Source organism: Otolemur garnettii, unplaced genomic scaffold, assembly GCF_000181295.1.
Source record: "Otolemur garnettii isolate 467f Iridium unplaced genomic scaffold, OtoGar3 scaffold00236, whole genome shotgun sequence".
NCBI lineage: Eukaryota > Metazoa > Chordata > Mammalia > Primates > Galagidae > Otolemur > Otolemur garnettii.
The window spans coordinates 1,884,983-1,898,168 of NW_003852631.1; the positions used below are offsets into that span (position 1 = coordinate 1,884,983).

Consider the following 13,186-nt stretch of genomic DNA (forward strand, 5'->3'; position numbering starts at 1 on the left):
GGCTGGATTCGAACCCGCCACCTTAGGTGTATGTTGCTGGCGCCTTAGCCACTTGAGCCATAGGCGCCAAGCCGAGATAATATTAATTTGTAGGTTTACTCAGGAAAAACTGGTGGCTTTAATGATTTGGGACCTTCCTTCTAAGGTTATGGTATGCCTGGCCGCTTGTTCAAGTCATTGTTATGTTTATTTGTTGTGCTTTATGTTTATTTTCTACAGCTCTTATATGTTTCCATGTTTCTTGTTAAGTAGTTTATTGATCTTTTTTTTTTTTTTAATTTTAGAAACAGGGTCTTGCTGAGTTGCCCAAATTGGAGTGAAGTGGCTATTCACAGGCATGACATAGTGCTCTGAAGTCTTCAACTCCAGGGCTCGAGTGACCTTCCGGGTGAGCCTCCCTCAAACCTGAAATTACAAGCATGCACCACCACGCCCAGCCCATATGTCTCCTACATCTGTTGTTTCTAGTAATTATTCATTTATGTGCATTAATTTTAAACACATCCACTAACTGAACTATTTCATTATTGGTAGTGATAAAAATTTGATAGTCAGGATTTGGGGGGTTTATCATTATGTCTTCCAAGATACAGATAATTTCACTTACTCTTTTCTAATTTTTAACTTTCTCGTCAAAAATTTTTGGCTCATGTCTTCAGAACAACATAAAATAACAATTGCTATGCTAATATACATCTTTATCTTGTTCCAAAGGAAGTTGAAACTTGACAGATAAATATGAGTTAGAATTCTTTTGATTTTAAGACATAGAAACCTTGAACAGAAACCAACTTGAATGTGCTTAACCAAAAGGGAGAAATTATTATATAAAGACATGGTGTCTCACAAAACTCAAGGGCAGTAAGCAATCAGGGGAGTGTCCTCTCTCCCTCTCTTGCCTACGCTCCTTTTCATTTATTGTCTCTGTCTTTCTTCGTGGTCAGCTTTCTCTGCTGCTCAGTCACACTGAGGGAAGAAAATGGTTCATCCACAGCCTGTTCAAATTTCAGCCACAAAGACAGTTTCTGTGCAGAGAAAAAGGATTCTGATTGTTCGATTCCTGTGCATCCCACTGTGATGATGAGAGTGAGGTCCCATGAGAAACATGGCTACTCAGGGGAGGGTGCAGCTACTTAATGACATCGTTTTGAGCCAACACCATTTTCTCCAATCGGCAAATTTACCATAGTGTACAAAAATACACATGCAATAACTTGGCTATGATTTATTAAAAGCAGATGAGCTTCTCTTAAGATGTTCTGCCACAGATGAAATTCTCATGAAAGCAGAGCCTGACGTGGAGATTCAGTCCAAATCAGTGTCAGAGGACCTACGTCTTCAAGAAAAAACTAGTAAAGGAGAGAGTAAGCAGGATTGGGAAGGAGAAAGAGCTGAGCAAATGATACAGTTTTAGGTAAGTCCAGACACAGCCTAATTTACAGGGATCCTTTGCAGAATTATTCCCCTTAAGATAATAGGGCAAGCCTTTGGAGTTGCTTAGAAATTGGTCATTAAAAGGGGTACCTAACTTTTCTGGTGAAGTGGCTTCCATCTACTGAGGGCAATTCTTTGGGGAAGGCAATGAGGCTGTGAGCCTTTAGAAGTAGACAGTCATAGCAGCCACAGGAGGCAGGGGAGACATGTAATGTCTTAGCAAGGCACCAAAGATCATTAAGTACATCCTACATTATTAATATGCTATCAAAAGGGAACAGCATATTATTTTTTCCTTTGAACAAAATACTATTGTGTTGTAACATATTTTAAAAACATGAGACAAAAAGAGTTAGCTTTGTAATGAAATCCTTTGCTCTTTCCACATTTTTCACTTTTCTCAAATTGTTTACATTTGGAGCTCAGGCTGAGAATCAGAAGAGAATCCGCCAGGAGATTAACATTATTGAACACCTGTCATAATCACGTTGTGCTAAGTGCTTTTAATAATAAAAAGAGATGCAAGGTGTGGGAGGCATCAATTTACCAGACTTCAAGCAATAGTACAAGGCTATAGTAACCAAAACTGCATGGTAAAAGAACGGAATTATGGACTAATGGATCTGAACAGAGAACCCAGATGTAAAATCCTCACATTGCTATCTGATCTTTGACAAAGCAGACAGAAACATACGCTGGAGAAAAGAGGCCCTATTCAATAAGGGGTGCTGGGAAAATTGGATAGCCATGTGGAGAAGACTGAAACAGGATCCACACTTCTCACCACTCACAAAAATTAATTCACAATGGATAACAGATGTAAATCTAAGGCATGAAACAATAAGAATTAAAGAAGAAAATGTTGAGGAAACTCTTATAGACACTGGCATAGGAAAACAATGTATGAAGACAACCCCAAGAGCAATTACAGCAACCACAAAAATAAATAAATGGGATCTGATCTAATGAAAAGGCTTCTGCACAACCAAGGGAACAATCACAAGTGAACAGACAATCTACAGACTGGGAGAAAATATTTGCATGCTATATATCCAATAAAGGTCTAATAACCAGCATTTACAAAGAACTCAGCAAATCATCAAGAAAAAAGATCAATAACCCCACTAAAAAGTGGGCAAAGACGTGAAGATAGACCAATGGCCAACAAACAGATGAAAAAATGTTCAAGTTCTCTAACTGTCAGGGAAATAAATGCAACCACAGGGAGATGTCACTTAACTCCAGTGAGGATGAGAAGAAGTCTCAAAACAACAAAAGCTGGCTCTGCACCTGTGGCTCAGGTGGCAAAGGCGCCAGCCACATACACCTAAGGTGGCAGGTTTGAATCCAGCCTGGGACCTCCAAAACAACAATGACGGCTGCAACCAAAAAATAGCCAGGCGTTGTGGTGGGTGCCTGTGGTTCCAGCTACTTGGGAGGCTGAGGCATGAGACTCTCTGGAGCCCAAGAGTTGGAGGTTGCTGTGAGCTGTGATGCCACAGCACTCTACCCAGGGGGACAGCTTGAGGCTCTGTCTCAAAACAACAACAACAACAACAACAACAAAAGCTGAAGGCAGCTGGAAAAAAAGAAAAACTCACACACTGTTCATGGGACTGCAAATTATTAAAACCTCAGTGGAAAACAGTACGGGGATACGTCAAGGAACTAAAAGTAGATCTACCATTTGATCCAGCAATCTCACTACTGAGTATTTACCCAGAGGAAAAATACATTTTATAAAAAATACACCTGTACTTGAATGTTTATAGCAGCACAATTCACGGTTGCAAAGATGTGGAAACAACCCAAGTTCCCCTCAATACATGAGGAAATTAATAAAATGTGGTATATGTATACCATGGAGTCATAATCAGCCATAACAAGAAATTATAAACGAATACCTCTCACATTAACCTGGATGAGAGTGGAGATGGTTCTTCTAAGTGAAATATAACGTGAGTGGAAAAACAAACACTGCATGTACGCATGATTAAATTATAACTAATCAAATCAAGACTTAAATGCACATATGGAAATTATACTCACTGAAAATCAAGCAGGGTTGGGGAGAGGAGATGGGTAAATTCACACCTAATCGTAACAATGCACACTATCTGGGTGATGGACACACTTATAAATTGGATTCAAAGGATACAAAAGCAATTTATGTTACCAAAACATTTGTACTTCTGTAATATGAAAAAAATAGGAACAAATACAAAATCCAACCCTTAAATAGTTTAAGAAAAAAAAAGAAATGCAAAATGAGGATTCTGCCTTAGTCAGGAGGAATTTAGGAAGAATATTTACATAAATAAGTAAATGATCAGATATAATAACATTAAACTAGCTGTATCATAGGGGGGATTTCAGGGAAGAGTCTCAGAATAAAGTTCCAAAGGAACACTTTATATAAACTTGTGTAATGGTGTTTAATATCTTCACTTAGTTTTTAAAATTATTTCTTATGTTTTTAGAGACAGGGTCTTGCTATGTTGCCCAGTCTGGAGTACAATGAGACTACTCATAGGCACAATCATGGCTCACTGCAGAGCCGACGCCTGGCTAAGCCTACTGCCTTAGCCCCCCAGTGGCTGGGGCTATAGGTGAATGCCGCCATGCCCAGCCTATTCACTCATTTATTAAGTGGGTTTTTGAAATATTTCCCACCAACGCTAAGGAGGATTGAAGGAGATAACAATGGTAAACTATTCTAAATAACATAAAGGCAAGGCCTAAAAGAAATACCAACTATGCTGTGTTGCTCGTCAACGGATTCTATTCTGCAGAGATGGGAAGAGAAAACCACAGAGTCATTTGCCTACACATTCATCTCCTTGGTGCAAGTGGCTATTGTTCTGCACCCCATGGCAGGATTAGAAATACTGCCAGAGAACAAGTACACAAAGTTGTTATGGAAACCAGAATGCTTCAGCTTGGAGTTATTTACAGAGAACTTCCAGGATTATCACATTCAATAAAATCAGCTCTTCTTTTGCTTCACCCTACGCTAATGCATTCCAATCACAGAGCTATTTTTAAGGGTTCTTCCGAGAGCTGTGCTTGAGTAAATTCAAGAGTCGGTGGATGGCAGTCACATCACAAAAGCGCGTGGGTTTTGTGTAGCACTTTTGTGCTACATGTTTGAAGCTTGTTCACACTTGCCTCGGCCATTGTCGGGTTTGCTGGTTTGCGTGAGGTAGGAACAAGAAGACTGTTGATTACGGTCGTCAGCACAGAAACATTTCCTCCAAGGTAGCCACGTCTGTGTTGCTCGGTACTGGCGTACTGTGGGACCAGACTCTTCACATTCACTCAGCTTCCCTTTGAGGCAGGACAGCTGCCTCTGGCCATCATTTTTTGCCCTTAATTGTAATTTGAAATTTTTCCAGCTATTCAGCAGGATCTTTGAAACAAGTTTTTGTCTTATTTTCTTGAGAAGGGAATTGCACAATGAGGATTTTCATATCCTTTGAAGGATCTTTTGAACCGTTTGACGTTTCAGCAGATGAAACTGTAGAGGCAGTCAAGCTGATGATAAAGGTATGTGCTTTGTTCCTGAGCTACCAAATTATATATTAATTTTAGCTATGCAGTGCAGTTTAAAATATACATGGAGTAGAGATATTATTGGATATGTTTTCAGCAAACAGGGAACTAAAACTATTTTAAAATATCATTTGCTTACACGACAGATCGATAAGAAGAAGTAATGGTGAATCTGGAGGTGTTCACTCAGTTCAGCAAACTGAGCCAGTAAATTCTCTGGAAAAAAAAAAGTTTCACTTCTTTCTAGAGAACATGTGGGTTGTGCATGGGCCCACTAATATAACTGCACTTTGTTGTAAAAGGACAAAAACCAAGACACTAACTTTAAGCTATGTGAGTGGAGTATGCCAGTCATCAGCTAGATGCCTTTTTTGGTGAGTAAGCAAAAGGATTTTGGAGGCAGAGAGCACTTCAGAGAACTTATAAGCTATGACTTCATATTGTGTTCAGGGAAAACAGAAGCTTAGAGAGGCTGACCACCTTCCCTAGGATCACAGAGCCAGAACAAAAAACAAAATTTAGGTGTAGTATCTTCCATATAAAAATTAGGCAAAATAGTTCCTGATCAGTTAGTTCCTAACCTGGCGGTGGTCATTCCTGTTTGCTGAGGAGCACTTACTGGACCATAGTTACACAATATTCAGTAGATCACTGAGATCACTAAAATCCAGATCTTCTAACATAGGAGATCTTCTTTTTTTTGGAGGCAGAATCTTAATTTGTCGCCCTCGGTAGAGTGCTATAGCATCATAGCTCACAGCAACCTCGAACTCCTAAGCTCAAGCCATTCTCTTGCCTCAGCCTCTCGAGTAACTGAGACTACAGGCTCCTGCCACAAAGCCTTCTATTTTTTTAGAGAAGAGGTCTTTCTCTGGCTCAGGCTGGTCTCAAACCTGTGAGCTCAAACAATCTACCCACCTCTAGCTTCCCAAGTGCTAGGATTACAGGAGTGAGCCACTGCACCCAGCAACACAGGGGATCTTAACCTTTATATGTCATGAGTCTCTTTGGAAGCCTGGTGAAGACTATGGGATTCTTCTCAGAATGTCTTTAAATGCATAAAATAAAATATAGATGATAAAAAGAAACCAGTTGTATTGGAATACAATTTTCAAATACTAAAAAGCAAATTGACATAGTGACAAGTAGGCTTCTTTTTTTTCCCCCTTCTTATTGGCCAGGGCTGGGTTTGAACTCACCACCTCTGGCATATGGGGCCAGTGCCCTACTCCTTTGAGCCACAGGTGCCACCCTGACATGTAGGCTTCTTTATTAACCCATTAACAAGTGCTAGCAGTGCATCTAATAATGTTCTTTCAAAGGGGAGATTGGTATAAATAATATTTTGAGATATTTGCAACAACTAGCATGTGACATGAAAATATCTGTGATTTCCATGGGTGACAAAGTCACAAGTACAGCTGACTAGTGCTCCTTTAGTTTGTTGCCTACCTGCATAATTGAAGGAAGATTCAAATTTCATTTAGAGCTAATAAAATCAAGATGCGGCTTTTTTTCCCATCTACATTCTATTCATAAACTGCCAGGTCTCGAAGTTAAGAACCCCTATTTAATACATCTCCCTTTGTTCCAAACAATTATAATGCTCAGTGGAAAACAATGTAACAGGAAAGAGATTACATTTCTGGTGTAGTAATGTAGAAATGTACTGTTTTCATAATATGCTATTGATTTTTAAGGATTATTTCCACATTCCTCTCTCAGAAGACAAACAAGGCAGGCGGTATCTGGAGCTGATGTATGCTGGAGCTGCTCTAAAGGACAGTTGGAGTCTTGCTGATGTTGGAATATCCTTCTGCTCGACTCTCAAATGCTTTGTTAAGGTATGATAACCAGAATAAACTTTGCCAACGATGTCTATCTCATTTTAATAAAGTGGTGGATAAGTCAACCAAAGTAATTTCAATACTTACAAAGAGGTTTTCTCTGGCCAGGCGCAGTGGCTCACACCTATAATCCTAACACTCTGGGAGGCCGAGGCAGGTGGATCTCCTGAACTCAGGAGTTCAAGACCAGCGTGGGCAAGAGCAAGATCTCTGTCTCTAAAAATAGCCAGATGTTGTGGTGGGTGCTGGTAGTTCCAGCTACTCAAGAGGCTGAGGCAAGAAGACCTCTTAGCCCCAGAGTTTGAGGTTGCTGTGAGCTATGATGCCACAGCACTCTACCCAGGGCAACAAAGTGAGACTCTGTCTCAAAAAAAGGGAAGAAGTTTGCTCTTTTTGCTTTCTCCTCTCTTCCATTTGTATCACTGGCCTTACTCATACTCTGTGCGGAAAAGGGAAGGAAGCTACGGAGACTGGATAGAGGTCCCGCCTGTGTGCTCCTTCTCTCCCTTCTTCCCCTATCTTCTTTTCTGCCTGCCCCGTTCAGCCATCACAGGGATCACCAAAATGAGACCAAGGACAAGGGGGCCAGTCTAGACTGCTGATGTGGGAAGAAGAGGATTTGGTCACTTCAGTGGAGCCACAATGATTAGGGGCAGTGGAGTGAGGAAAGAGAAGAAATTCTCAGCAACAATAAGAATGAAGAAGTTTCTACATTTAAACCCAGCCAGATGGCCGTAGGTGTATAGACAATGGAGACAGCTCTTTTCTTTTATGGAGTGTCTTTAATCATTGGTGACTAACTTGGGATCCATGGCTGAGCTTAAAAAATTTTTGGAACCCTAAAATTGTAAAATACACAGAATTAGGTGCCTGGAGATTTTCTGGGTAGAAAAACCTTAACTTTTAGCAATTTGGGGGGAGGGCTCACTTTGTAGCCCCCAGTAGAGTGCTATGACATCACAGCTCACAGCAACCTCAAACTTTGGACTTAAGCGATTCTCTTGCCTTAGCCTCTCAAGTAGCTGAGACTACAGATGCCCCACACAACACCAGCTATTTTTAGAGGCGAGGTCTCGCCCTGGCTCAGGCTGATCTCAAACCTGTGAGCTCAGGCAGTCCACCCACTTCGGCCTACCAGACTGCTAGGATCACAGGTGTGAGCCACTGCACCCAGCCTGACTTACAGCAATTGTTTAAAGGCACGAGTGGCCCCTAAAATTTACAAGCTGCTACTCTAGGGTAGAAGTATTATTCTGTACTAGTTCTTTTCCCTGTATTAAAACATGAATCTCAAGAAACTTAGTAAAGTTACACACATGCCACTGAATGGGGCACTAATTTTCTCATATTTAACATAAAAAAAATTTTCATGGGCTCAGCGCCTGTGGCTCAACTGGCTAAGGCGCCAGCCACATACACCTAAGGTGGGTGTATGTGCCCATCAAACAACAATGATGGCTGCAACCAAAAAATAGCTGGGTGTTGTGGCAGGCGCCTGTGGTCCCAGCTACTTGGGAGGCTGAGACGAGAGACTCGCTTGAGCCCAGGAGTTGGAGGTTGCTGTTAGCTGTGATGCCACAGCAACCTACCCAGGGGGACAGCTTGAGGATCTGTCTCAAAAAAAAAAAAAAAAAAAATTTCATGATAGTCAAAGTTAACTCTTTCTTTTAATATGTTTTAGTGACTGACTAAATGGATGCTTAAAAGAAATGCTATCCAATATTTAATGCTAAATAGAAAAAGGAAATCACTGAAAAATAAGCAGCACATAATCCCATTTATGTAAACAAAAGGGCCATGTTTATACATATTTTATGAGCAATTTTATACATTACTTTTATGTTTAAAGAATTTCTACTTATCATAAAAGGAAATAAAAACAACTCTGATTTCTTCCAATGTTCTCTCTGTGATACTCAGAAAAAGGTAGTATAATAAATACTTTTCAAAGTAGACCAAATTCCATGTCATTTTTTAACATCTTCTTTTTATATCTTTAATATATTTACATACTGTTTTGGTATTATACAGGATCAACCTCCCAAAAGTTCCCACAATTTTGTAATGCCAGTAATAAGGTCAAAATGTTTTATCGTTTGCTTGCTTAGAGATAGTGATATAAGCTCAAGACTAACATGTGAGCTAGCTGAAGGATTTTATGGCTACTCAGAGATGTATATAAAGTGTGATGAGAGCATAAATAGGATACTTTTATTTAACTAAGGACTGATTTAATTTTTATTATTTAGAATTTTAAAACTTTGTTTATTTTTGACTAGGTATTGCATTCACAAGTTTCTCAATTCAAACGACACTGGTCCCCAGGTTCTCTCCCCAGACACAATCTGTGTTCATAGTTTAACTTAGAAAAGTATTTCATAAATTCTACCAATAAAATATCATATATTACAGTGATACAAGCTTTGTAGTGAACGCTAACCCTTCCTGGAGTTCTAAAGTGCTAATGACATGAATAGAATATAGAGATAAAGAGTTTATTTAAGAGAGCCAGGGCAGACTATAGCTATGAGTCATAAGACTGGCCAACACCCAGCGTTTAATCAAAAACTCTCAAGTTCCATGAAATCTACTAATCTCACTCTTCACTCTGTAGTGAATTCAGTAAATTCAGTGAAATTCAGTAAATATAACTGAATTTCTATCCCTAACTTTGGGATGGAAAATACACCTTTAAACTGAAGGAAGAGAGTTACCTAAATATTGCTTTCCTTCCTTAGTTCTTATTGAGTTAGGTGATAAAACAGGCCCCTTACAGTGCACACTGTTTACTGTATGTGTGGAACAGTCCAAATGAGCTTAGAATAACAACAACAAAAAGATACTTGGTGAAAATACCCATGTCTCAAAGAATGCCATCATACCAGCTTTGTATGATGTGTATAACGTGTCTCAGGTACTCAGTGTATGATGTGTCTCAGAGACTGCTTTCTAAGCCTTGTTATTGTTTTATTACATAATTACATAAACACACACACCAGGCATGGCAGTTAAATTCGTGAACTTATCCTAGAAAAAGCACTACATACATCACTGCTGAATATCACTGCGGTTACCTTTTAAGTACTCTCCTTGGGAAGCTATGCACTGACACCAGCACTAGTCCACCCTTCAAACGGGACTCTTTCTGGAATGATCATCAAAGCTGTCATTGTACAAGATCTGATGATTAAGTTTACAAACTCATCATAGAAAAAGTGCTTTTTTTTTTCAGACAAAGTCTCACTATGTTGCCCTCAGTAGAGTGCTGTGGTGTCACAGCTTCCAGCGACTTCAAACTCTTGGGATTAAGCGATTCTCTTGCTTCAGCCTCCCAGTAGCTGGGACTACAGGCTCACAACACAATGCCTGGCTATTTTTTGTTTTGTTTTGTTCTTGTTGTTGTTATCATTGTTGTTTAGCAGGCCCTGGCTGGGTTTGAACCCACCAGCCTCGGTGCATGTGGCTGGCACCCTAACCACTGAACCATGGGTGCCAACGCAGAAAAAGTGCTTTAAAGGGTGAACTAGGTGCTGATGCTGGTGAAACTGCTTCCCAGGAGTTCTTTTTGAAGGTGACCGTGGTGATTTTCAGTAATGAGGCATGTAGCACTTTTTCTAGGATGAGCTCACTTAACTTAATTGCCAGACTTCACATATATGAAGTTAAATAGTGCGTTTCCTACTTAGCTGTTTTTAAATATGTTACTTTGTGCCACTTAGTTCTATCTTCTGAGAATCTAGGAAAGCTAGAGTTTCTTAATTTTGGTGCAACTTAGAAATAATGTGACATGAACCAAAAACTTGGAAAGTTAGCTTTTTTTCTTTTTACGAAGGTACAAGTATATGTTATGTGCCATGAAATAAATCCAAAGTACTAGGCTTCTTTATAGTGTTTATAGTTTTGTGAGTGATTATAAGATTTTGCTTATAGGCTCAGCACCGGTAGCTCAGGCGGCTAAGGCACCAGCCACATACACCAGAGCTGGCAGGTTTGAATCCAGCCCAGGCCTGCCAAACAATGACAACTACAACCAAAAAATAGCCGGGCATTGTGGCGGGTGCCTGTAGTCGCAGCTACTTGGGAGGCTAAGGCAAGAGAATCACCTAAGCCTAGGAGTTGGAGGTTGCTGTGAGCTATGATGCCATGGCATTCTACCCAGGATGATAGCTTGAGGATCTGTCTCAAAAAAAAAAAAAGATTTTGCTTATATGAAAAGAGAAAAAGACACTAAAGACAGAAATTGTCTGCCCTTACATACATTTTATTTTATTTTGAGATAGAGTCTCACTTCTATAATAGTAGGGAGATCACGCTATAGCCACCACTGAGCCCTCCAAGTGGGCACTGGACATACTGCGGCCAGGCCAGCAATGGTTCAGAAATGCCACTGTCAGGAGGATTCCCTGTGTCTGCTGCTTCTCTGCCTTACTAGCTCCTAATTTCAAGTGGATATGGATGAGCAGGACTGCTTGGGAGCCCCTTGTCACAAGCCCATGCCCTCCTGCAGAGGGGGCAACCACCTGATTCCTTCTGTTTTCCCTGCCTCCTTCCATAAGCAGACTTGTACCAACCAAGGGCTGGGGTCAAAACACAGTTAATCCCTTCTGCTATCCTTGGAATGTTATAAAAAGCTGTTTTATGGTAAGATACTGGGTAAACTGCAAATTCATGCAGCAGATGGCTATCGGATAATTTGGAAACATTTATACTTTATTGAAGGATTAAATTAATTAAATCAGTTAAAGTTTATACTATATTAAAGGATTAAATTAATTAAATCAATTCAAATTGATTCACAATGATATACAGTTGTTTTTTTTTGAGACAGAGTCTCACTATGTTATCCTTGGTAGAGTGCCAAGGCATCACAGCTCACAGCAACCTCCAACTCTTGGCTTAAGTGATTCTCTTGCCTCAGCCTCCCAAGTATCCGGGCGTCTACCACAACACCTGCCTATTTTTTGTTGCAGCTGTCATTGTTGTTTAGCTGGCCCGGGCCAGGTTGGAACCCACCACCCTCAGTGTGTGTGGCTGGCACCATAACCACTGTGCTACGGTGCTGAGCCCACAATGATATACATTTTAGCTTTTCACTTTTTGTGTATAAAAAGGCTCTATTTGTGTATAAACCCCCAAATCTAGGAGAAACATGTGATTTTACATTTTGAATATATACAGAAAATCATGAATAAACATCTTTCTTAAAAATGTATAATTTACAAATAAAAACCCATATCTAAAAAAGATAACCATCTTTTCTAAGATGAGCCATAACAAAAAGTATGAGGAGAATTTGGTGGAGAAACGTATTTCAATTCAGTGTCCCAGGCTTGAAATATAACTCTCCAGAATATCACATGAGAGAAGTTTATGAAGACATTTCAACTAGAATTCATTCAGTTAAAAAAAAACAAATATTATTTCCTCTTAATGTTCAGTCTGGAATAGTAGTAGTTGAGGCAAGTTTCTGATTATTTGGTGCTACAAAACTTCAAAATATAAAAAAGCAGAACTTGAAGACAAAAGTGAAATTATTCCCATGAAATAGAATGTATTTGTTTCTATTGAAAAGTAAGACACCAGGTTTATCTCCCACTATGAGGAGTTGGTTTGTTTCTTAGTTGGTTTATAAAGAGAAAAATCTAATTTTATATGTGTCCAGTAATGATTTGTCTATGGTATTGTTTATTTAATGCAATCTGACATCCTGGAGTCTAACTGACCAGTCTTCTGATTCAGAATAGTTGGGGATGAGTAACTACAGAGAGAGAAGTAGAGAGATGCCTTCTCTCATGGGCATAAGGTAGGTTAGTAAATTGTTATTAATTTGGGATTAATTGGCTTCCATCTTCTCTGTCTTCATACAACCAACATGAAGAAGTGTTTCCAACTAGAGTGACTTATCAGAATGTAAAATGGGTTTTTCCACCAAAACAAGGTTTATGAAAGTGATGGATGTGTAGAGTTAAATAGTGCAGTGGGCTCGGCACCTGTGGCTCAAGTGGCTAAGGCACCAGCCACATACACATAAGGTAGCGGGTTCGAATCCAGCCTGGGCCCACTAAACAACAATGATGGCTGCAACCAAAAAAAATAGCCAGGCATTGTGGTAGGCTCCTGTGGTCCCAGCTACTTGGGAGGTGGAGGCAGGAGACTCGCTTGAGCCCAGGAGTTGGAGGTTGCTGTAAACTGTGATGCCACAGCACTCTACCCAGGGGGACAGCTTGAGGCTCTCTCTCAAAAAAAAAAAAAGAAAAGTGCAGTGAGAACCATGTTCCAGATACATTATGAATGAAATGGCCCTGGGATGTCATTTAACATTTAGTCTTCATTTATATGACAAAAAGTTCCCG

The 13,186-nt window shown here is 39.9% G+C and overlaps 1 protein-coding gene across 2 annotated transcripts in view; it reads left to right on the forward strand.

The window, feature by feature from the left end:
• The first annotated feature begins 4,440 nt into the window (after nt 1-4,440).
• Nucleotides 4,441-13,186, forward strand: part of ANKUB1 (ankyrin repeat and ubiquitin domain containing 1) — a 28,941-nt gene continuing 20,195 nt past the window's right edge. The window contains exons 1-2 of one of the 2 annotated variants that reach the window (XM_012812971.2): nt 4,441-4,980; nt 6,687-6,830. In XM_012812971.2, coding sequence (XP_012668425.2) covers nt 4,891-4,980; nt 6,687-6,830 — 234 coding nt within the window. In that variant the 5' untranslated portion in view covers nt 4,441-4,890. The remainder of the gene's footprint in view (nt 4,981-6,686; nt 6,831-13,186) is intronic. The other variant, XM_023508272.1, reaches the window with a different exon arrangement.